Source organism: Pseudopipra pipra, chromosome 3 (assembly GCF_036250125.1).
Source record: "Pseudopipra pipra isolate bDixPip1 chromosome 3, bDixPip1.hap1, whole genome shotgun sequence".
In the NCBI taxonomy this organism is placed as follows: Eukaryota; Metazoa; Chordata; class Aves; order Passeriformes; family Pipridae; genus Pseudopipra; species Pseudopipra pipra.
The window spans coordinates 20,834,100-20,860,250 of NC_087551.1; the positions used below are offsets into that span (position 1 = coordinate 20,834,100).

At 38.5% G+C, this 26,151-nt stretch overlaps 1 protein-coding gene across 36 annotated transcripts in view; it reads left to right on the forward strand.

The window, feature by feature from the left end:
* ESRRG (estrogen related receptor gamma) overlaps positions 1-26,151 on the forward strand; it is a 397,162-nt gene that overhangs the window by 158,971 nt on the left and 212,040 nt on the right. For 10 of the 36 annotated variants that reach the window (XM_064648200.1, XM_064648195.1, XM_064648191.1 and 7 more), the window contains one exon: positions 5,976-6,129. The exons of 18 other annotated variants lie outside the window; for them this stretch is intronic. In XM_064648200.1, coding sequence (XP_064504270.1) covers positions 6,095-6,129 — 35 coding nt within the window. In that variant the 5' untranslated portion in view covers positions 5,976-6,094. Of the gene's footprint in view, positions 1-5,974; positions 6,130-14,710; positions 14,734-26,151 lie in introns of those variants that run through there. 8 more of the 36 variants (XM_064648206.1, XM_064648184.1, XM_064648185.1 and 5 more) reach the window with 3 other exon arrangements.

Here is a 26,151-nt window from a genome sequence, read left to right on the forward strand (position 1 = left end):
CTTTTCTGTTGGGTGACACTTACCTGTCCCGGAGTGGGCTGTGTATTGACAGCTGGCATGTCCAATGCTTAGCCTGTTACTGGTTTTGGTTTGTTCTTTGAAAACTAAGTGCTGTGTTTCCTTCACATTGTGGGGGAAAACTTCAGAAGAAAGTGGGCGGGATGAAACAAACCCACATGCTGTATCCATTGTGATCAACTCCTCACCTGGAGTTCTCGGTTCCCTGGGAATATTTGTTTGCAAGACCAAGTGGGTATCTATAAACACTGAATGTTTTTTGCATTGGGGTGCATGCTTTTGGGGGGTTGGACTCCTATCTGAATTCATGAGTCCACCTTTCACACAGGTCCAAATGCACAAATGCAAATATTTTTCAAGGCAATGTTGCTTAATTTCAGCAAATTCAGACCATCATACAGAGTTGTGCAAAACAAATGTCCTGTTTCTATTTCCCAAACTTGCACTCACTATGAACTTTACCAGTGCAATTAGTTGGATGCTGTTGCTAAAAATGTAGGGCAAAAGTGTCCTATAAGGGAACACTAATGAGCAGATTTTGGTGTGTTGTGGGTGATAACTCACATGTACTATTGTGTGAAGCTGATCAAGTGCCTTTTAAATGGTTGGTTTTGGTTTTAGTGTTGAGCCCAGCTGTTCCTCAAAACACTCTTTACAGTACAGTAATTTAGAGTGTAATGATCTCATATAAGGCAGATGTGAATCACAGGTGAACTACTTCTGAATGATGGCAAGAGTGTGAGAACTCTCCCTGCCCTTGTCTTCCCCCTCCCAGTCTCTCATTCTCCTAGACTTTTTCTTCCCCTCTCACTGCTTTTTTTTGCAATGCAGGTAGGCACGTTCCAGTATGAGTCTGATAAGCTTTCTATGTACTGGTTAATCTAGTTCTCATGTTTGATTTTAATGTCTTTTTTCACCTTGCTTACCCTAAGAAACCCATACTGCCTCAAGTAGCTCTGAATGTCCCAATAAGTGTGTGTCATAGAGTGAGAAGCAAAACAGAGAAGATGTCTTTATCCAAGATTTGGAAGTGGTAGGAAATGACCTCTTACCCTTCTCTTGCTTTTTAGATCTTTAAGCCCTAAGCCACCCTAAATCTACTGTCCCTATAAAAAGCTGCATTTTAAAAGGCTTTAGGAGGCTTGCTGACCTTGCAACCTACTTTGTAAGGAGTCTGCACCCACAGCTATTAAACAAAATTAATTTCAGCACTTTTAAATTGTTAATCTTGCAAAAGACAACTTGCTTGCTCTCCAGTGATCCCATAGGTCATCGTTCTGTGAGCTGCAAGCCATCACCAGGGTTCATGGCTCTCAACATCATGAGAATGCTTGTGGTCTCCCAAATGCCTTGCAAAATTAATTCCTCTGCCTTCCATGTTTTCTCCCCAGCAGCTCTTAGAGATCTGGGCTCTTTTTGAGCTCATTGTGCATAGCAGCTATTCTCCAGTAGCCACAGCACAGATTATTCTTATTTTAAGGCTATTCTATCCTAAATCAGTTGCTTCTCAACTCATGGGAATGAACTTGGGATAGCAAGACATGAATTCAGGTAGGAAATGACAGTTTTGTCTTCAGAGTGTTATGGATTCTGTTGAAAAGGTGATGTCTTTAAGTTATGTTTCTCTATACCCATGAGGCTGATGTTTTACCAGGTATTAATTTATTTTGAATCTTTTTAAGTGTATTTTTTTCTGCCCGGCCATGAAACTCAGAAACATTGCCTTTTTTCTTCCAGGTAGCTATATATATGAATGCACTGGGAGTGGGGGAGAAAGTGCATGCTGTATCTGGTATTATCATGCTTGGTTGTCCCTGCTCCTTCCACCTCTTTTGTCTCTGCCACTCAAGCCAATTTCAGCCATCCGCCGACTCTCATTTGGGATAATAGCCTCTCTTTTTACTGTTGTCTTGTCATGTTTGATTCGGCAGCACAAGGGTTTTAAATTAGCCAAAACGTTTGCATGCTGGGCTTACTCCGCTGCCACTACCAGTTGTAGAGCCACTAAACCACTTGATGCTGAAATTGATGATTGCTCGGAAGGAATAAGAAATTGTTGGTGGCTACCGGGAAGATTCATTCACGCCGAGCCCCTTTTAAGAAACCAAGGGGGGAGGGAGAGAGATTTCCTTCAGTTTCCTGCTGCCTGGCTGGTGGTTGCATTGTGCTTGTGCCAGGTTCCTGCTGAGTGATTACAGCCTTGCTAGGCTGCGTAGTTCCTGTGATTTCAACATAAAAACAGAAGAAGAAAAATATAGAGGGAAAGGAAGGGGGGGATAAAGCTCCAAAGACTTGCAGTTCAATTCAGTAAGGTAGAATTGTGATGTTTTAACTCACTGCCCGCCTTTTAGTTGTTGTTATCTAATTCATTCCCCCCTGGCTAAAAGTTTACTTGTTAGAAGTTTTACCCAGTAGAAGAGTCTCTGTATCGGCCTGCCCGAGTTGGTGATACTAAACCACAGTTTTTAATATTTTCTGGATTAAAAGCGATCCATCGTCAATGGCTCAAGAGATCACTAAGAAACTATGCAAAACTTCTAATAACATCCCCAACATCCCCCCACAAATGCCTTTTACTTGTTTATATTAGTGTTTAAAGACATGGAGGGCCAGAATTTATAAGGGAAAAGTAGATGACAGCGCTTGAGAAGCTTTACATAGAGAAAATAAATGTAGGAATAAATGTGAACGACTAGGGTTGTACCATGGATATAATGATATTTCAGAACTACATGTAATCACATATGCAAAGTGAGAGAAGCATCTTTTATTTCTATTGAGTGGATTTCTTTTTGAAGAGGGAGTATTTTGTCATTTTAGTTTATTTTTCGTGTTCTACCACTAACTCCTGGGTTACAGTGGTCATAGGTGGTCAGATGGTCAGAAAGGTCAGTAGGAGACCCATGGACAATGGTTCAGGGTTTCCAAGTCCAAAGACAAACACAATCTAGTAGAAAATAGTAGTGATTGTGATTTTAAAACAAAACAAGCAACCAAACCCTCTGTTAGCCATATATGCAAGTTTTCAGACAGTTAGAAACTTGGCTTCAAGATATATAATTCATTATACAGTGTGCTAATAAGACCCTAAATAAACACATGGGAATACGATTGCGTAGCATCCAAGCCAAGAAAGATGTTCTCATTGGATCTAATATTCCTCACGTTGTTGTTACTAATATCCTAGCCCTCTTTTTCCTGATTACTAGGCCACATGTTCTCTTGCAAAATATGACCCTTTTCTGCCAAAAGGAAGAAAAAAAAAATCTTGTAAATTTGAGGGTGTTGGCATCTAACTTTATTTACTTCATGTGTAATAAATCATGAAGAAATCATGTGAATTACTCAAGCTCTAAAAATACAAATCTACCTAAGAGGCCGAATCTCTGAGGCTCAGCAGTGGTGTGCTGTTGTGCAAGCCCAGCTCTAAGGGCTTCTGTCCGTGCCAGTTAACAGTAGATTGGAAAGCCAGGAGACCATGATGGGTTTAGTCCTGTTATCTAACTGCTGCACCGTTCAGAATTGCTGATTTCCCTGCAAAATCATGACAGATGTATTACAGGAAAATATATTGGTCGAGTAGCTAGTGAGAGAGTTAATGCAAGGGATAATAAGTAGCTAAGGCTACATCCTCCAGCAGACTTTGATGTGGTTTGATAATATATGGGATAGGTCAATCTGCCCTATTAGCAAATGTAACCAGTTTATGCTCTACATACAAACTAGAGATTTGATAAAGCACTAAATTAGTTTTCACAAGGTATTAGATGTTAGATACTTAATGGGATCATCATGCTTTTGCTACACTTGGTTAAGATGCGTTCTGTAACAGAAGCATGTGGCAGCATGACATTTCACCAGGAAAGGAAACATGTCTTGTGACTGGATCACGAGTCTGGGAATTATAACGTCCAGGCATCGCTTGGCTTCTGAATTAGCCTGTCTTACTTGCAGAGAGGTTTCTCTTTTCATATCTGCAGAATGGGACTGTGTCCTTCCATTTCTTCTTTGCCTCTTTGTGAAGCTTAAGCCGCCGTTGCTTTATTTATCCTTGGGTTCCAGTAATCATAATTCTGTGAAGCTTCAGTTGTACGAGACTACTACTGTCCCACTCAGTAGGTGCTGGGAAAGTCCCTAGACTTAACTTCAGAGATTTTACAGGTTCAAGCAAATCTGGGTAAGAAACTGTAATAGGTTGTGTAAGGAGCTCAGGGTTTTGATGTAGTGCTCCACAGCTGCACTCTGCACTATTTCCTCTGTGCCAATAGTTAACTAGTAATTTAATATGTGAACTAAAACCAATAGTTTAGTGAAGCCAGTAACGTTTGTGTAGTCAAAAATCCATTGGCAAGATACGTCATGTGAGCACAACGTCCTTGCCTTTACACCTGTTCTACCAGTGGGGAATGTGGGTAAAGAAGGCGAGCTTCCTGAGTCTGCATGGCAAGTCAGTCTGAAACAGGTCCTTGGTTTGAGCACTGCCTTTATCTGAGCTGGTGTTCGGTCCACTGAAGTAGGCTGTTGCTTTGGTTACTTGGTAACACTTTTTTAAGCTTTCTTCCTTCACTATGAAAGAGCGAGCTGTAAAAATTACCTCTTTTTTTTTTATTTATTTTATTTTTTTTTAAGTGCTGTGGTTTTTGTCTTGTTAAATTAAAACCTAAAACTACTGACAGTAGTGTATGCCCACAGCTACCTTCATAAAACTATGCTTTAAAACCCATTAAGTGTTTTGTATTTCTCACACGGATCTAATTTTTTTTTGCTGATGTTGCATTTAACTTTTTCTAACATCTCACTACATATGCAAGTAACCAGTTTTGAATGACCACTGCCAGGCTTTACGCTTTTAGCACTAGAGGAGACATTCCTGCCTTTTTGTGAAATGCAGCAGGAGTGTCATATATAAAATGATCCTGTTTGAAAGGATAGAAGCCGTATCCCAATATAGATCACAGTGGAAAATGACTCAAAATTACATGACATCTTCTCCCCCATTTACCTTCCTCCCCCCGCCCCTTCCCTTTCTCAGCCTGTTTCCCAGTTGGGCTGTGGTAAGAAATACATTGTATATTGTGACAGTTTACTGTTACTATAATCCCTTTGCATCTTTCATTAGTGTGTTATTTATAGGATTGCAAAAGGGCATTGGTACCGCTCAGCCTCTGAAGTGGTACTGCTGATGTCCCAAGGACTGAGTTGATTTTAAAAGGGGCTGGGTTGCACCCTGGCATTGGTAGCAAGCTTGCCTAGCTCCAGCAGAAGCCTGTGCCACACTTTGGGCTGAAATCCTATGGTTTAAAACCCGCTGAGGCCAGCGTGGACTTTAGATGCTTGTATAAACAAGAAGACTTTGCCTCATAACTCCTGCTAAGCCTGCACCTGATGAGCTGCTCAGAGCTGGAGGACTGCGTTTTCCCTAACAAATTCCTTCTTTTGAACCCACTTGTTAGTCAAGTGTTGTGCACACTAACTACAGCGAGGGCCCTGGGCATAAATTACTCTCGCGTGGCACTGTCTCCGAGCAGCCCCCCAGTTATGGATTACTTTGTTCTCGACTTGACAGGAACATAATTAGAACTGTTGATGAAATCTACCAAATTGTTCCTCCGTGGCCTCAATGGTCAGGAAATTTGGCTGAGTCGTATTTGTCACCGACGTAAAGGCTCTAAACACTTCATATTAACTATGTTATTAATGTGCCCTCTAATCTGTCCGTGAATTGGTAACACTTGGAGGGAGCTTGTGCTCTAATAGCACCTTGTGATGAATTCATTGTAATGCTGTTCAAAAGTTTCTGGAGGGTGGGAGGAAAAAAAAAGAAACCTTAATAAAAAGTGAACACATCTAGGTAGTTTCTTTTTTCAGTATATGCATTTTTATGTTTTGCAGTTTTGTTTTGTTTAATTGGAGATTCATTTAGGCTTTACATTGACAGACCGTTTTCTGTTCTATAGGATTTGCTGACATTTGGGCTGTTTCATTGCCAGAGGAGGCTTTGTGTGTCCCAAAGGAAGTGAGTGATCTGGCCATAACAAATCCTGCCAAAATATTTTAACACCGTTACGATTTTCTAATGCAATGCGTAGTGAATGTGACTAGAAAAGGATGGTGAGTCCATGAAGGGGGTTCGCTCCCTCTCCTCTGCGATTTGTCTGGTGAAATGAGCACGCAGGAGCTGCTGGGGGGGGGGAGGTGGGAGACCACAGCCAGCAGTGTGGGGATTGTTTGCCTCCTGAATTGTATCACTTCAGACGCAGCAATGGCTCATGCTTAATCTTGAAACTAACCTTTTAAATTTTGGTCCTGCTCTTGAACCTTCCTAGAGTCCAGGGTGACCAGAGACAGCGTTTTAGTTATGTTTAAAAAATGCATTTTGGCTGCTGTAAACGTTCAGTAAGTTTAAAAAAAGGAAATGTGTTAGACACTTAAGTATGAGAGAGAGATTAGTGGCTGAAGGTCCTAGAAGTTGACAAGCTGCTGTCTTTGGTAAAACAAACTTTTACCGTCAAAACAATGGGCTGTCTCATACTTTCATGTAGTTTTGAAGAACACTAAGGTGACTCTTAACTATATAAGCAACTGTGCTTAAGGTGCTAGAACACAAAATTAGAGTTCTCACATGTAGTGTTCAGGGGATGAAGACAATTCAGACATCCTAATGATTAGCTTAGAGCTGGAAGTATAAGAAAACAAAAATTTAGATCCCTGAGCTACTCTCTAAAGCAGCAGGTAAATTAACTGCTGGTTTTTAGCACCTTGGAAGTTGCTCCACTTGAGCAGATCCTTCCACTTCTACTGAATGGCCCCAGGTTTCTGACTGGGTTGAGCTATTTGCCCCTGACCTGTGTTGTCAGGAGCTCAGATGAATAAAGTCAGGCCTTTTACTGTTGATGGTGTTTCCCACTTGGATGTTTCTCTATTTGTTTGCCTTTGAATACTGAACAGAACTGCAAATCCTCACACTCATATCCTAAACTCTTCTTCAGGTTTTGCTGGGCTCAAACAAACTGCCTGCTCCCTGTGGTCACTCTATATGTTATTTCCCAGGTCACAGGGGCAATGATGCTGTCACCAGCGGGAGGGAAGTGTTAGCCTGGAAGTTAGGACTTACTTTGAGACTTCATTTTATGAGCTTAATATTCATAAATGAAATGGGAATATAACTCTGCACTTTTCTCATGCAAATCTATTTCTAGTAATGAGCAATTTAAGTATTTTTTTTTTAATATGTATTTACCATCTCTGGAAATCGGATCAGAATTCAGGATGCTTAAAGTAGGTGTTAGTGCATACAGATATTCTGTTGATGAATCTATTCTTAGAAAGAAGTAGACCAGTACATTCCCTGGATCTGTTTCTTTTCACTGCTTTTTGTCTCTTCTTCTCTCTCAGTTCATCTTGTCTAAGTTTATTCTTCTATTCTTTAATTCCACCTCACCCTTTAATTCATTTCTACCAAAGCCATGGGCTCTTGAAGGGCTTTCTAAATTATTAGATCTTGTTACTTATTTGCAGTGTGTTCAAAACTGAATTACATTTTCTTTTTTCATAGTCTTGTTTTATCACTGTTCTAAAATGGGACATTATTTGGGGAATTCTTCCCCAAAAGCATTTTTATGGTGTCCTGGCTGTACTTCATCTGGTTTTCTAATATGCATTCGTTACTAAAAATTTTTCTATAAACAAATGAGTATTGTATTACCCTGGAATGTTATTAATTTTCAGGGTTTTGGTTTGTTTTTTGTTTGGTTTTTTTTTTTTTTTTTTTTTTAGTTTCTAGTGGAAATGTTATGATATGTATCCTGTACATACAAATCTAATTGGTCGTTCAGTAGACCAAAATGCATGAGGAACAGAGCTTAAGCCTGATTTCACTTGTTGTTTAAAAGTAGGAAGTAAAATTACTACTGTAGAAACCAAGGCACTTAGTCAAGGGAGGGAGGAATGGGAGTTTTAATATCAGAACTGGGTCCTGGAATATTAATTTGGTAAAACTGTATGCTCTCACAGTGTCAGCTGTGGAGAGCATATGCCAGGAGATGCTCATGTTTGAAATCAGGTTATGTAGTTAATCATTCTAAGAAATAGACTTATCACTTCATAAACTCTAGGAAAGACTGTTTTCTTTTCCAAACATTTAAATTACTGAGCCATTTTATACATTAAAACCCAATTATAACTAACATGGTATTTCAAAGAGTTTTCAAACCTATTTCTTTTAGGAACTGTGTGTAGTCTGAGGCTTTTGCACTGAGTAGTTCATATTTTAAACCATGTCATCTGTGGATTTTTTCCTACCTAAGTGGGGTTTCAAGAGTGTCCCTTACTGGGCTAATGAGTACAAATCCCATTCAGCGAGTACCACCATTAGAACATGCTGCATGTACCCTAAAACTAGCAAACTGAAATCCCAGTGGGGCCAATGAGCTCCAGAATATAGCTTAAAATACTTTGTTTCCTTTCTGTAAGATAGTAATGACCAGGTTAAAGTAAGGGTTTATTCTGTCACCTCTTTTCTGCCACTGTGTTCAAAACGCATTCAGAGGGAAATAAAAATCAAAATATGTTGCAGGATTTTAGGGAACAACATGTACCTGCTACTGAATAGAAAAACTTGATTTAAACACCGCTTTCTGGCTTCTTCTGGCCAACTTAGTACTTGAGCTAGACATCAGTTTCAAAAAAATATACTGTCCAAAACTCCGGAATAATCTTTCATCTTATTGATTTACATGCTGATTTATCGGCAGAAAAGTGTATGTGAATGAAATCACACTAATTTTGTTAGGAAATGACCAATGTGTTTGTATATAATACAGTAGCCAGGGAGTCTGTAATAAATATGAAGACATAAAAGATGCACGTGACACTAGTGCCACGATGAGACTGCTTACCAAAGGCACCCTTTTCCTGAGTATAGCAAGTTATTCCCACAGCTGTTGGGAATTAATAGGACAGTGTTTGGTAAACATTATATTTCCAAATCAAGGCTTAGCTACCGTGGATATGAAGGAAAATTAGGTTTATAATATGGAAAAATTCTACTTTAAAGGCCAAATAAGAGACAGAATTAGGTTTCAAAATCAGAAGCTGCTTTGTAGATACTGTTATAGACCCAGGATCCCAGTATAGGAAGAAACAAAGCTGTTTGCTTTTACAAAAAGCAATAAAAGGGGATAGGTGGTTTCTCACCCCACTAACTCTGTATCTTGCAGTAGAGCTGAAGTTGAGAGGAGGCCTCTTCTGTTCATGAAGAGACTGTAAGAATGAAAGGTCGCAAAGATATTAGAATTTACTAAGTAAAGTCATACTTGTCAATGGCTTCTCTTGCTATATATTTGAAGTTCAAGTGCTTGTTTGCTTTAGTTAAGTGCTCTGAAGTGCTTTTAAAACTGTTGGCCCATTTATATAAACAAATTGAGAAACTCATTGATAGTCTTCCCAGTCAGAGTGTATTACCCAATATTTGGATATCCTTCCTTGAGTCCGAAAAAGACTTCCAGTAACAACTTCTAATACACGTGAGTCTTTGTTAATGGAGTATTGTATTATATTGTATTATTTTATCATAGACATTGCCATAAATGCAGTTTCTCAGTTGCACACAACCATGAGGAAATAGAGGGGAGTCAATAGCTCAGAAACTTATTTGTCCAGAACTTAAGTGTGACTTGAGAAGAAGAGTAAGCTGGAGGCCTGACTTCCTTTTAGAACATTTACAGTAGAGAATTAATGTTTACTTCTCTCCCACAGTTGTTTTTTTCTCCTGCTCATCTTTGCTAACTCAGGAATCTCTTTTAGTGCTCAGAGTCAGGCAACCAAATTTAAACATGTTCTCAAAACGTGGGAAAGTCTTGTTTGCACACATGTGACCACTTATAGAAAGAAAGGAAACTACCAACACTAACTGTTGGTGAAGCTGAAGACTGGGATGGTATATACATGCTTCCCCATAGTGTTCCCTACCAGTCAGTACTGTAGTGCTTCCTTACTAGTTGTTCTTGTGGTAACAGCTGTACCATCACAACATTGCTCTTCTGGAGTGATGTCCTGTAACATAATGATACCATTGTGATACTTGACAGCTAAGAATGTCATCAGCAACTACCCCTCAAAATGCAATGTAATGTGAGGAATAGGGATGTAGCTGAGTGCTATCTTAAAACTAAACCTGCATCTTTCATTTAAAAAAAAAAAAAAAAGGCAGTTTGTCCTAATAATTTTAATCTGCATGTACTGTCTTTTTACCTACCTTTTGTACTGTCTGTGAGATTCAGGGGGTGTCATAAGCAGGTGAATTTAGAGCTGTTGCTAATTTAAACTGCATTTAATAAAACACAAGTTTGAGATATCTTACAAATCAGTGAATGTGGCATAGTTTGAAGATTGCTTTTGTCAAGTTTGATTAGCTCAAAGAGAAACCTTTTCTAAATATTGGCTGAGAGATTAATCTGGCAATGTAAGACCTTGAATTATTCCTCATCACAGGAAAACAACATAATGTATTATCAGGAAAATGTAACTTTTGAGGATTTAAAATTCATGTTTTAAAGATTGAACCCAAGACAAAACTTTCGGGCTGCTTTTTTTTGAACTGACTTTTAATTTTTCCATATTATATTTCACTTTCTACAGTGTATTCCCATATTACAAGCTGATAGTACCAACATCATTACATTGAGGAATGTTCTCATTATTGACTCCATTCTCAATTAATTATAAGTTTGTCATGTTTTAATGAGTAGGATTAAACTTTCCTATTCCAAATATATGTCTTGCGTTGCTTGCTTAGAAGCTTTCTAAAGAATGTGGTTCAACCACTTCTCTGAATCTGTACAAGGAAACAAAATAGTCTTTGTGCACATTAAAAAGTATTTACTGTATTTACAAGCACCTGTAGAAAAGATTTTATAGCTCTCTGCTTTGGAACAAAGTATGGTATTTGGGCAAAAGCTTTACTGCTCTTTTCTAGCCTTCACTGTCACAAACAGTTGTTGTCTTCACTAAAATAAAAACTCATATAGCTATGTGTTATGTCCTGTAAAATAAAGGATAGCAAAAGGAAGAGTAGCACTTAGGTATTCCAGGCGTACCCTAGTATTCACTGGGTGCTCTTCAATAAATCCCTACTTCCTTCTGTAGCCTTTTTTTTTTGCTCTCCCACCAAAATGAGATGGTACTTCACACTTTTGTTTAATTGCCCTGTCTTTTAAAACCGTGGTACATTTGCATCAAAGCTGCTGCCACCTGTGCCTTTCAGATTCGGTCCAATGCAGTTCTGCAGGGTGTCTATCAGGCTTTCTCTCCAAAGTTCAGTGTGCATTAATAGACCCTGTTTATTCATCATATTCTCTAGCAGAACTTTTATGTTCATTTGTACAACCTCACACTTTTCTTGCTTATTCTTTTGCTTATGTGGCTGAAAAACATACATACCAGATGGATTTATTCTGGCCCTGTTGTTGGGGGACTGCTCCTGTGGATTTCAGTATGCTTAGGATTTTTTCCCCCAGAATCTATCAGTAATAATTAGATATCTGTAAGCAATAAGTACCAGTAAGTGTGGACTTTCTGTCAATAGATGGTGTCATAGTATGGGCATGTAAGCAGGTTCCTTAGCAAAAGGAAAAATTTTTATTAAATATGTCTTATGTTGCTTGTTTAGCCTGTGTTGAATTAAAAAAGTAACCTTGCAATTTGAATAGCAATGTCAGCTGATATCACAGTCTGGCTAATAACACATGAGCATGATTTCAAAGGGGTTGGATCAGCATGTCCCTCACCAGGTAGGAACCCAAAGCCCTGGTAAATGCTCAGCAGCAATCTACACCCTGGGCCATTTCTCATGAGACCTGTTACTACAAATAGCACGTAGCTACATTTGGATATTCAGGATGTGGCTGCTCTTTCTCACTTACCAGATGGCTTTTCATGTACCATCACCTGTCCTAGTGCTCCTTCGCCTCACTAACAGAGTTGTGACAAGAAGTGTCGTGATGGTTGTGAAAGCTTTCTGCGTGTGGCCATTGTAATTATCACATGGAGGCACCTTTATTTAGCAAGTCCACACATATATTACTGGTGCAAACGTCTTATGTTTGGGTGCATTCATTTTATATCTTCATTTTATATGACTTATAAAATGAGTTTGTGGTGTTTGATATTTTGCAGCCTAATCAGAGAGTTAAACTTGTGTAAAGCCTGCTTGACCTAAGGATCAGTCTCTGCATGTTTGTATATGATAGGATATGAATTTCTTTTTATACCCTTGTCTGGAGGAACATCTATAGCTCAGTTGTGCCTTTGCACTACTTGAAAGTAATTTGGTAATCTCAAGCATGGCAATAGAAGTTTTATACTACACCTCTCTGTCACCCATCCTCAAATACATTTTCTATGTATCATAGTTATCATCAGCATCTGTCTTTTGAGTGATGATTTACATGTCTCTAGGTCTCTGTCCCTTTGTAAAATACTAGATCTCAAATTACATCAGTCTAGAGAGAAAGGCATGATCTCAAAGAATTAATACTGATTTCAAAATTTTATTGCCAGTAGCTACATGTGAGATTGCTTTAAATTAACCAGTAATTATTTAGAACGAAGTAGGAAAGAGTTAAGAAAAAATTAAACAAAAAAATCCCTTTCCCAGGCAACTGGACCCCTTCCTTTCAACACAGCTGTTGCAGGAGGTTTCAATGGTATGAATAAATGTATTTCTTTTAACACTTTTGTTGTTTAAAATGCTATTGTTTCATCCGAGGTGTGAGGAGATGTGCTAACCTTGTCAATGTGGGTGCAGTAGAGCAGAAATGATAACTGTATATACTTTTTTTTTTTTACAAAAATACAGAGTGTGTGTGTGTGTGTGAGAAAGAGAGAGAGACAACTTATTTAAATCCTGAATACAGTCAGACCTCATATGCATTGTTAAAAAAAAGCCCTAAAGAATTGCATATGGATTAGGGGGATGAATATTCTATTATTTCAGTCTGTTCTGCTGATCTTCTTATTGTGACTTTGCGCTTCAGAAATCTGCCAGGAATTTGGCTTTGCTGTACTAGACAGTAATTTTAAATGTGTATCAAGCACTTGATAGTGTATGATTTGCGTGCTGTTGCATTCCCATTCCCTAAATTTTCCACCAATTTATTACTTTTTTCATACTGTTTTAATATTTCAGGATGATGAATATATACAGCATCATTAAAAGTAAATAAAAAATGCATGAAATTAAAAAATGGAATATTAGATGTTTCTTTGCTGTAATCCCTAGGTCCAATAGGAATGAAATGTCTCTGTTCTGTCAAGTAATCCCTAAACATGATTAGGGACCTTGTAGTTTCCACATAGCCCACATAATATTTGTATCATATAAGCCTATTTATGTAAGGTTTGAGTAAAAGTTGTTATTAGAAGACCTATAAACCTATTTTACAATTCAAAAAGATATGCTTGCCTCTTAATCTCTCTACTTTTATTATTTTGCTGGAGATGGCAATACGTCCTTAATTCATATTTCAGAATTCTGTTACATCTTTTGGGTACTTATATTGTGCATTAACGATCCCAATGAAATGTATTTTTAAGACAGAGGACTGAGTTCAACAGTTCATCTACTTGTGCAGCTTCTCCTTAAATCCGCATTGGAAGGGATGTGCACCTCTTTCTAGGTCTCTCCTTCGACATCCGGGTTTAATCTGACCTGGGGGTCAGGAGATGTAGAGATTGTTTTTCTCATTTTGGGAAGGGGGAGGTGGAAAGAGAGATTAATTTTTTTCTCTTTAGATCATGTGATAACGTATTTTCAGTGAGGGAGGCGCTTCCTGGCATAACCACAGAAAGTTTTAGGAATCAGCTTTTGATTAGACCAGCCAATTGCAGAGTTTTAGGGAGAAATAGCTAGAAAGAAGGAAAATGGGGGGAAAGTCTTGAGTGACAAAAGAATAAGAGAGATAATGGCCATTTCCAGATGTTTCTTGTGACACAGTTGTGTTGCAGATGTGACAACCCAACACTTCCTATTCCCTGCCTCAGCTTCTTGCCTGGGCAGCAGAGATGCTCATAGTCCCATCTTGCGTGTTAGGCTGAATTCATTAATGTTCAGAGATATTCCAGTTCCATGGTAACACAAGGAAGATCAATAAATAAATAAGAACAGTAACTTGTATACTTCTATGGTTTGAGTAGGCTTTCACTAAGAAAATATTTTCAAATGATAGCAGGGGTCAGCTGTGGCAATTCTGTGTTTCCCATAAGGAAATTTGAGATTATATTAACCTTGGGCTATCTGCTCAAAAAAGCCCTGTGGAAATACACCTGTATTGCTTTCCACAGTGCACTGAAATTTACTTTTATTTCATTTTCGGCAGTTAGGGTGGCATTTGAGCAATAGCTCTATTCTTGTATTTATGAACTGAGAGAAGCAAAACTGCTCACTGCTGAGCCCAGGGATCCTCTTCCAGGAAAACTGAGATCAATAACTGTTATCAAGTCTTCATTTATAGGGAGTGTTAAATGACCACAAAGTCCTGATGTTCATCAATTAATAGGTTATGCTTAAAACCATGCTGCCAGCCCCCTCTCCCCCCACCTCAAGCTACCATAGTCAGAAATTTTGATCTTTGATATCATTTTAAACAGTCACTCTCAGTTATAACAATTTCTTTTTAGCTGGAGAGACTACATTACAGTGATGCCAATAAGTTAGAGGTAAGCAATATTTTCCTTTGCCAACCTTTTCCTTCCTGCTAGCAATGGAAGGTAGCAATGAGATGATGATACCTGAGGCTTGTTTTGTCATCCAAAGCAGAGATTTACGATTATTGCAGTTACTTTTACTTTTTGCTAATCCGCAAAAAGGGAAGTGCACACCTCAACCAGAGCAGAACAGCCCCTGAAAACGGAGACTAAAAGCCTCACGCAGATATGTTTTCAGATGCCTTTATTCCCTCAGTTTAAGTGGAAAAGAGGGATTTGAGAAAGAGAGAGCTTAATTTAACAAAATAATATTATGCTTTCGATTCTTAAAATGAGTGAATTATTTGGATACTTAGCAGTATAATGTCTTTGAATAATACTGGTTCTTAAGTTAGAAAAAATTATATTGTCAATGTGCTGTGTTTTCCTCTTATGATGTTTTTACCAATTTGGCATTTATGGGAAGCAGTATCATTGTTGCAAAGTTTCCAAATTGCTTTTTATATAAATCCACAGAAATTAAATCTCCTCCTTGTTATGAAAATGAAGTGATGTCTTGAGACACCGGTATATTAGCACAGAACTGTGGAGACAATAAGCCAAGTTCTGCTTGTAGTTATTGTGTGTCCACTTCTATATAGCTTCGAGAAGCTGTATTAGGAATAGGCTATTGCAAGGTATTGTAAATAAGCATATGCTTAATACTGCATGTGAGCAGTAGCAGAGATGTCTCATAGGACCTCTTGTGCTTAAAGTTAAGCTTGCGCCGGACCGCATCTGTGGTTAGCCCATGACAGGGAGTAGTGTGTGATACAGGAATAATGGCACGTTATGGAAATTGCTAGCCTTCAGAGAGAACATCAGAAATCAATTTCAAGCTCAAAGAAAATAACGTGAATACAGATTGGTGTAGGCTACAGGAAAGTTTTGGGAGACAGTGTGCTATGTGGTGCACTGCAAATTGGGCCAGTCGCAGAGGGCTTTGGTGAAAGCCTGCTTGGCATTATTCCGGTGTCTATTCAGAACAGCTTCAGAAAAAGCCCCGTGTTTAGTCTGAGAGGTGAGAAAGTACTGTGGTGCTGATTGTACTGTGACCAGAAACAAAAAAAAAAGACATTAAATAGAAGCGTTTTGAATCGCAGTCGTGCTGAACTATGACCAAAGGCACAAGGCCTGGCTGGTGAACATTTTGCTGTGTCCTTCTCAAAACCCTGCTTGACCACAGCTGCCGACAGAGGTGGTGTCACCAGTGTTGTCTGGGGGATCAACATAAGCGTGTCTGAGAACTTTTGCCTTGTTAGTCAGAGGCAGTGTAACATCCCAACCCCTTTCCCCATCCCCTCGGACCACATGGCTGAAGACGTATTGGAAGGAAACACATAAAATGGGTTGGAAGAGAGACCAGTTCATGAGCAGTCCAGGTGATTGGCATCACTTTCAGGAGAACCACTGTTTAATGACATGTAGTGCAGAATTATTTTAACTCAGAACCGTAATGGGTCTTCATAGCTGAATTTAAACTGCATAGAAGTGCTATATGTGATGCATTTAAATTCATTGACAGAACTAAGGTGGGACTAAGGCAACTGCATGATTGATTTTTACAAATACAAATGAATCTAATAGGTGGAGGAATGCAAGATGGATCAAATTTTAAGACGTGGGAGCTAATTTACCTACATCAGATATTTAATGGGATGCTTAATTTGATTGCTTCGCTAAAAACTACTCACAGTAGTAAAGCCACTGACTAAATGTCTGCGTAATCAAGGCATCTGCATGCATCTACATCTTGATTCCCATGTACAAATAACCAGCAATTAATGCTGCAGATTACTGCAGGGAACAGTTTAAAAGGTTCAAGATCAAAACTCTAGAGTTTTGGGGGTCTTTTAGCATTATTTCACTGTGTTTTTTAGAAGTGAGTATAGACAGACTTATGTAAGTCTATGTAAACAGAAGTTTTTCAACTCATGTTGCCGAAGGTTTTTCATGGCTATAGCTAGAAGCCATCTCTCTTCAGCAAGGTTAGATGCTTTTAATTGTGATAATTAGGCTCTTAATATGAAAACCAATACGTTAGCCTACTTCTGTGTAGCCTAAGTGTCTCATTAGGTGGGTTTATTAAAAAAAAAATCAGGAAAGATATTTGAATAGAGGGATGACAGCCATTGTATATAGTTTGTAGTAATCACGAGGCACTGTATATTTTCTTCTGTTTTGGGATTTAACACATTTTGAAGTAGAAAGTCAGCAGTCGAGTCACTATTGGCACCCTTTTCTTTTTAAGTTTTTTTTCTAATCTGTCTCATTGTATGTATGAAGTATGTTAGAATATCAGACTAAGAGTCTTGAAAATACTGATACTTCCTCATTATTTTTACTGAGTATTTCTATAGTAGTGAATTATCAATTACATTAAGTCTTTTTATTTCTCATAGCACAGCTATAACAACTGAAATTAAGGGTGTTATGCTCACAGTCCCTTGCACCACTCATTCTAATGTGGGCAAACTTTCTCTGTTTTCTCACAGTAACCTTTAAAATGCAACGGATAAACATTATTCCTGTTTTAATGACTCCCAAATAATGTCATATTTAAATGAAATGCAGTTTGCCTCAGCAGAGTTCTTTGAATTTATGAGCATTTTTGTCCCATATCCTACAATAATGTGACAAATATTTGCATTTTTACTGTTTTCTTGAATACTTTTAAACACCCATTTTTAGGAGACTTCAGATTGCTTTTGAACATATTTGAATGCATTTTTAGCTATCACCAAGCTTAAAATAGGAACCCTTTTTTCAGCTTATCTTTATTAAACACCTGTAAAAATCAGTAGTATTTCTTTTTTCTTGTAAAGCTTTCTTCCTTTAACAAATGCCAGAAATGCTGCACAGTTTGTTCTAGTATGGGCTCCTTTTCATGGTGGTAATGGGCAAAAAATGGTCTGGTAATGTCTGTGCCATACACACAGGCATTTACCTCCCTGAATATCAAAAATAGAAACTTAAAACTGTAATGAAAAGCAGCTGATCTTTAACTTCAATCAATTAATATTCGAAATTTTAGGCAATTTTTAGAAAATATTATCCAGAATAAAGTCTTAGAAATTGATCATTCTGTACAAATGGTCATGACTACAATAAACCTCTGATCTGAAGAGTAGGTGGCCAGGCATGACAGTGGCTAATTCTTAATATTTTCTTACTGAATATTCACTTTCCTTTTTTTTTAAACCGCAGGATTATTTGGTGGGGGGAGGGATTTTCACAGTGGTTGGAGGGTGTGGGCTGTTTGGGGTTTTCTCAGATAGGTACTTAATTTAGAAAAAAATTTATTATTATTATTCAGCACCTTTATAACCTAAAGCAGGACTAGCAGCTTAATCTTGCTGTTCTTGGAAAAGACTTTCACAGAGTTCTTCATGTCTGGGTTAAGTTTTCTGTTTTCATATGCTTTTTTTTAAAAGAATGAAAATTGGCTGATCATTTTTAAGGCAATGTTTTATGTGTTGACTTAAATAAAAAAAAAATCACATGTCTATACAATCATACTAAAACCTCTCTAACATTCACAGAAGTCAGTGGGAAGGTTTCTTTATTGTTGTCATGCTACAAAAATAACTTCTGTGTATGCTTTTGTAGTCAAAACCCCCAACCAAATACCCTGTATAAAATTTTGCAAGTGAAACAAAATCGTTTAAAATAAGATTACTGTTACTCACCAGTCTGTATTTGAGCACTGTGCTAGAAGTTGGTTAAAATGAGTCTTCCTTAATGGACTAAGGAGGGAAGGTAGGAGTAAAAACAAGAAAAAGATGACAAAAGTAAATATGCTTGTAAATAAAGAAATGACATGTTTGCTTTTGTGGCCTTTGATCAAGCCCAGGAGTTTACTTTCAAAGGACATTTCAGGATGCTTGGGAAAGGAACAGCCACCCAGTGTAATTGGAAAGGGGGAAGGTCTGCAGCACAGCGGCGGCTGCTGCTCCTGCCTCTCTGATAAGATTGTAAGAGTTGCCAATATCAGTATTCAGTCTTGTAGCGTGTCAGGGCGCTTTCATGTGAACTGAAGTGAACTGTCTGTACGCGCTCCCTCCCGCTCTCCTTCCCAGTGCTCGTCGCCGCATTGAAGTCAGGGGAGAGGAAAAAAAGATTTGAGGATTGCCCAATTTGTTCTGACATAAAGAGATGTTTAGCTCTGTGAAAGGTGGTGGAAGCAGAGTGCCTGACTGACATTTCAACAGGCTGTCTGCTGGGATTGCTCACTTCATGTCCCTTCATATTCCTGCTGTGTCCTGCGCGAGTGCTCTTGTCTAATCTTCACAGCGAGAGTACCAAGAGTCCCCTGGGCTTCGGTGCTCAATACCTTGTTAGATGGGGCATGCGATGCCATAGCTCTTTCTTTTGTACTCTCTTTTGCTCTTATGTTTCAGGCTTGTTTCAAGTACAATTGTTTTATTTTTTTTAAGGGATTTGTTAAAATAACGGTATCTCCTAATCACTTGGTCTTCTCTTGGCAATGCTAGATTTTGGTGATACCAGGTAGAAACACACGGAGGGAAAGAAAATAAAAGACCCCAGTAAGTCAAAGCTTTAAGCATCATTCTGTGCTTTTGTTTCTAAATGAAGGTACATTGACCCGCTTTGGCTGGTTTAGAAAATAGACAAGAGAAGATACTCATTGAACAACCAATGGGAGGTATAACACATTCATCATAAAGCTAAGACAGTGCCTGATCAGGAATGCTGAACTCCATACCAGGGGCTGCAGGGAAGTTTAGTTAGTGAGGGTCTGTGTGCTTTTACAATTCCAAACATGTTGTGATGCATTCTGGCATGCCACATCCTGTTAGATCACATCAGGTCAGCCCATGATGCCAAGTAACACTGAGAACATGAATTAATGAGAGCTAATGCTCACCTCTTATTGCAGGAGCATTATCAGGTACCTTGTTAGCCACAGTTCCTATCTGGAGTCATTCCTTCTAAAGCAGAGAACATATTAAAGATATATGTATTATGTTTTGAACAGATAGATATGTTATTTTTCATTAGCCTTCTCAAAGTACATTGATTAGTGGATGTGGTTTAATCCTTGTTAAGCCATTAAAATTATTTATCTACTGCACTCATGGTCTCCCCTTACATCTTTTTAAAGGCACTTCCTCTCCTCAAGTGTATTATTGCTGGTGACAATAAGCAGAATGGTAACATACTCTTTGCTTCCTGCAGATCTGGGGTCCCTATATTGTTATCCTAGAAACCCATTGCACAGATTCCATAACATATGGTTGCCACTGCTCAAATTTCCCCTCAGTTTCAAGTTTTGATAAACATCTCTTAATCTCCATCTCATCCTGAGGTGCAGTCATGTATCTGACCAGGTGAGAGATTTCTAATGTAAACTCCTATTCTCAGACATACTTTTCAAACTTGTGTGCTTAAAGCTGCACCCTCCTCCCTCCCACAATGCAGGGACAGCTACATAAAAACACTGACTGTGAGTAGCTGTGTGATTTCCTTCAGCCAATGGGGTATCTATGCTAGGAATCAGCATTTTCCTGCAATAGACTGAACCAGGTGGATGTTAAAGCTAACTTTTCATCACTTCTGTAGCATCTACAGTACAGAATAGCTGAACTTATATTAGTACACTGTCACAATTAGAGGATGTTGTATAGATGCTGTAGAGGTCTCACCAGGGTCCTGGCTATTCAGAAGACAAAATTCCAGTTCTAAGAAATTAAAATAACCAGGGAATTAGCTTTTTGCTGTAAGTACGGTCTAGATGACATCAGAAGGTTTTAAAAAGGAGGTTGATGAATCTCAGACACTCAAGAAAAGACTCACACGTACATAAGGATCAGATCTCTTTACCTATTATCCAGCATGACTAATAACTGGGCCCATGCTGTAGCAGATATAATTGTTGCCTGGATCATATTTATGTAAGAGCTGCTGTCATGCTTCATTCCCATTTCAGTGTGTCTGTCTTCATTTTGCCCATGAGTTGGAGTCAGCACAAGCAATCATTAGCATCCCTTAAAATATATACAAAGGAATCACGATGTCTGCATTTTCACTGGGAGAGTGTTACGGGTGTACTCTGGCACATATAGCCTGATTCTGTCAGCCACTAAGATGATAGTCAGTCTAAGTATTGTGCAAATTCATGGGAGAAAAGACTTCTTTGGAGGAGACCCAGGCCGGTAGAGGGGGCATCTCAGCATGGGGCACTTAGAAAAGAGTGCCCCATGAGGAGATAGTGCCAGTTGTGACCATCTCAGTTGCTCAGGGATCCTGAAATCCTGTAGGTATTTCAGTGTGAAGAAGCACATTGGCTAGATGTCTCCATACCTCAGGCTGAGGTCCAACAGTTTGTGATATATGTCTAATTTAAACATGTGAACAATTCAAGAGAAGTTCGGGGACAAGTCACATGTAGTATTACACACGTTTACTGTATTGAATCCTAAGCAAAGCCATTTGCTCCCCAGGAAGCCAGTGAGGGTGGGATGTTCAGAGGTGCAGATACGCAAACGTGTGTTGGTGTGTGTGCCTACAGGCTTTCTTTCTTCCTATTTGCTTTTGTGTGCAAACATATTATTATGTAATAGTTCATCTATATCATTACTTTGTTTTATGAAACGTGTGCTTGTCTGTACAAGCATAACAGTAAAGCCTGTGCTGTTAACTGAGGTCGATTGTTTCCAAACAGCTGATTACAGAAGTTACCATCAATTTAACAGAAGTTGCGTTTATTTAAAAATTGACTTAAAAGACAGTAAATGACTTGATGACTCATTAAATCAATTTAAAAATTGACTTAACGTGAAGTAAGTGACTCATTATAGGAAGACACCCAATAGAAAGAAGAAAAAAAGAAACCTGGCAGGAAGTTGTAGCTTAGTATCCTGATTTATTTTTGTTCAGAATAAAATGGTCTAGTTACCAAAAGTGGATGCAAGGACATCTACCTGACAATTACAAAATACTCAGGTAATAAAAGCACCACTATTAAGCAAGGGGCCAAATGTCACTGAAATATTTCCCCGATTTTTATATCAATAAATGAGGTTTACAATAATGGTTTGGCTGGGAGATGTTTAGTTGCATACCCGGATACTATTAATTTACTAATATTGAGTAACTGTTCTATATGTCCCTAGATTTGTTGAACATAATGTCTATATGTTAAACAGTTTTCTATGGTATTTAAAAATTGACATTTCAAAGAGTGTAATAGCATAATGAAATGTAAACTGAAAACAGGAATGAGTTAATTAGACTAATGATCCCTTGACTCCTTTATTAGCCAGCTCTTTAGAAATTGGGATTAGCTCTGTTTTCTCTGCTGAATAAAGACAGGAAGGATGATGTTGATTCTAGTAAATGACAGCACCAGAAGAAATGAGTGTTTTCCTGTTCGTTATAGGTTTCATAATTTAAGATAAAAATTTAGCCTTCCTGCACACATGCCTTATTTCATTACACTTTGAGTTTAGCTTGGATTGAAAGAGAGAAATCAGGAAAATAATTTAGGAATGCCTACTGATTTCATATAATGATTTTAAAGATGATCCACTCTATGCAATTTCTGGACTTGAAACTTTACTATTCTTTGTGCAAACCTGGAGTAGACTGAGTTTGAATTTAAACAAAGTCCTCGGAAAAGGCAAGCTTGATAACTTTTTGATCTAGGTTTTGAACGCTTAATTTCTTTTCTCTAAAAGAGAATCATTTGCACGTCTCTCTTGCTTTTAATGGCTATCAAGAAGCACAAGAATTATCTCTATAGTGGTTCAAACCAAGCATGCACAGAGAAACAAAATTGTTTTTACGACAAATAGGAGGATTTATAAGTCAGCATCTGTTAGCAAAATAACATCATTAAAACTTCCAGTGATTCCAGACCTTGCTCTCGGGAGTTGCTCAGGCCAAGCAAAACCTTAGACAAAATGCTGAATTATAGGCAGGAAAAAGAAAACCAGAATTTAAATTGATAGGAATTAACGATGATTCACTAAGCTAATTTCTGCCCTCTGTTTCCCTTGTTTGGTGGCACATGGAGCAGCACTGGGATGAGGGAGGGCAGAGTGGGAGCTGCTGACAGCCAGCTGTTAAGTTTGGATTCTTTCTGGTAGATCTTTATCCTGCAAAGTAATGAGCTCCTCAGCTTCCCCTGAAACCTATAGGTATAGAGGGCACCCAGCACTGTGCAGGATCAGATCTTTAATGAATACAAAATTTGTCACACAAATGAGGCAACATAGAGGAGGTGGCAGCACCTGAGTTATGAAGCTTTTTACTTACAGGCAGGGTGCGTTTGCTATCCTGCACGGTCTTGTTAAGTGTTCTGTGAGCACCACACTGAAACAGAAGTAATAATGCCACTTGCTTATAGTTTGGTTTTTTTCAGCTTTCTGGAGGGCAGTCTTGAAGAGGTGTGGTGGAGCAGCTTGGGGGTTGGTAGGACAGCAGCCAGCATACTTGGGCTGTCACTGACACTCTCCTCCTTTCTGGAAAGGAGCATCTGGAACCCATCTCATGCCTATTAGTTGTTTCTCCTCGGTGCCTCTTTGGTATGAGAGTCACATGATGCGTAACTTTGGCATGTTCTGGGCAGAGGGTGCAGCCCACGTGTCACACACTGAGGAGCTGAGTGTTGCTTGTAGTCCATCGCTGTGCCTGACCTTGCAGCTCAGTATTAATTTGAAGTAGTGGAATTAAAATTTTCCATTCTTTTGCATTGTCATGCCTCACATTGATAAGCACAAAGAAATGTAAATAAAAAAGACCTATTTCACAACCCTAGCTACAACCTTTTTGTTTTATGACAAAAGACAGTTAATTAGCATACTAGCAGTAAGCAGCCTTCCCAAACTCGTGCTAATTATGTATTCTGTTGACCGTGACTCCAGTCATAAGGTAATTGGCTTGCAGCAACATGACATTTCAAATCATCTCTTGAAATTACATCAAAAAGCCAGCCTGTTTTGTTTTGATAGGGGAACAATCAATTTGATAAGTGGTAACACAGCTCATTGTTTCACATTAATTAGACTAATTGCAGCATGTTAGCCTCTGAAATAGACAGAACTTGGAGAAGACAAAGGCTGTGGCCTTTAGCATGCAGTGCATGTGGTGGTTCCACTTGCTTGCACATACTGTAGGCAGAAAACAGAGTTGTTAGGATTCAGCCTTGCGGGAGACTGGGTGTTAACAGTGGTTTGATGTGTTATGCTTAATCCACTGGCTTTCAATTATAAGATCTAGGTTCAAAAAATCCCAGAGAGAGGAAGGGGAGAACTAAAAAAAAAAAAAAAAAAAAAAGCCATTTTAATATTAACGGTGCAAAAGTTTTTTGTGATCTTTTGGTTTTGTGTCTCCTGAAAGACAAAGCAGAGATCTGGTCACAGCATCTCTTAGTTGTTGTGGCACTGAGGGACACGGCTTACTGGTGGACTTGGCGGTACTGAGTTTATGGTTGGACTAAATCTTAGAGATCTTTTCCAACCTAAATGATGGTATGATTCTATGTTTATGGACTATGAAGTCTTTCTTTGAGAAGGCTTCACTTTCAGTCTTACTTTTCCTGCCCATTCCCACTAATGTTTATTTCTTAGTATACGTCGGTTGGGCTATTTTTGTTTTCACTTTTATATTCAATTAAGAATAATGTATGAAAAAAAAAAAAGAAGTGATGCTTAGTGGAAGGATTACTGAAAAGAGATAGCAGAGATACATAACCCACCCACGCATTTGTAATTTAGAGCATCTTTGCCTGCTGTTGAGATTACCTATTGTACTTAGCTCTGTGATGATTTTTATGATCAAGCTATGTCATCTGTAGATTGACATGACCAAATGAATTTTGCTTGTGGCTAATTGAAATGTAAACCAAAGTTTTAAGAGATGAAACGTTTAAGGGGTTATCTCGGTCCACAGGCTATCAAACTAACTTCATTGCTGTTCACAGCTTTGTATAGTGTTTCTTTCATGTCAAACCCAACATCAGGCCACTAGATATGTAATAGTATGTTCAATGACCAGTACACTGCTAGTATGTTTGATAAATAGGATCATAGTTAGCAACTTTGCAAAGACTGAAAAGCGTCAGAGACTGGATTCCAAAACTGTCTGAATGTTGATGAAATCATATGCATGAGACCAACTCTGCCTTCATTTCTACAGCTCTGTAGTCCACCTGAGTTCAAACTGAAGGACCATCAGAGCATTTTACCTCTTTTAACTACCTTCATTCAACAAAATCTTTTATCACTTAAAAAAAAAAGTATGTTTTAAAAACCCTACCAAACAAAAAATACAGAGAGACATTGGAGGGCAATTCTTAATAATAACGAAATTGTTTACATGAAAGCCATAGTTCCTCAATTGCTCTCCATGGAAAAAGAGGTATTTCTTTTGAAGTGAGGCAAGGACATTTAGGTAAGTCTGAGTACAGACTTCACTTACACATTTTTGTTTCTGTTAACACCCCCACACCCCCACACTGACTGGTTAGAGAGTAAAACCTTTGGGGCAGAGATTTTGATAAATTTGGTGTAGTCTATGTTTGGAGAAGTGTAATTTGATTTAAATCAAAGACTTTGTTCTGACAACTGAACATTCTATTTGCTCATGGAAGCTATATTTTTATTAGTTTTGCTTATGCTTTATGTTGGCCCCTTATCAAATGGTAATAAACTCTGTTTTAGATCCAGCTACCAGCGACTTCATACTACTGATTTATTTCTATCATTTACCGGCAAGAATACATTTTTTAAAATGTATTCTAAGCAATTCATTCCTCTCCACATCCTCTCTTCTGTGTCTCCCTTTCCTTTCCTTCTCCTTCAACATTTAAATCACCTTTCATTGAGCTTAAAATTATGCCCGGATTAGCAATGTAACTACCCTAATGTGCCGCTCTTACTAAAAAGTCCTGGGCTTATGTAGGAGGTGAATTGGAAAGAAGCAGAAGATTGGAGCCTTTTAGCATTCAGCTTAAGTGCTGGTTCCACTTGCCTGAGCACAAGCTGGAAACGGCACTGTTAGGATGCAAGCCTGCACCCTCACTGTCACTGCTGGTCCTTCTGTAGTCAGGTTCCTGCTTGGAGCAGAGCAAATCTTTGCTCAGTTAAGCGAGCGTCAGTCACCGGCAAGCTTGGCTGCCAGCCCAGGTTTGTTAGACTTTTCTGTGCTACACCTGAATGAGATATTGAGAAGACATGGCTACCTAAACAGAGCCTAGAAACACTAGATATATAAAAAAAAAATAAAATAATTAAATTGTCAAGGGGATGACAGAATAATTTTGAGAATATAACTTCCAGTGATCACTTGGGAGGCTTGCAAGAAGAACCCTGCCCTGCCTGCTCAGTGACACATCCTGTGTGATCTTGTTTAAATACCTTTCTCTGT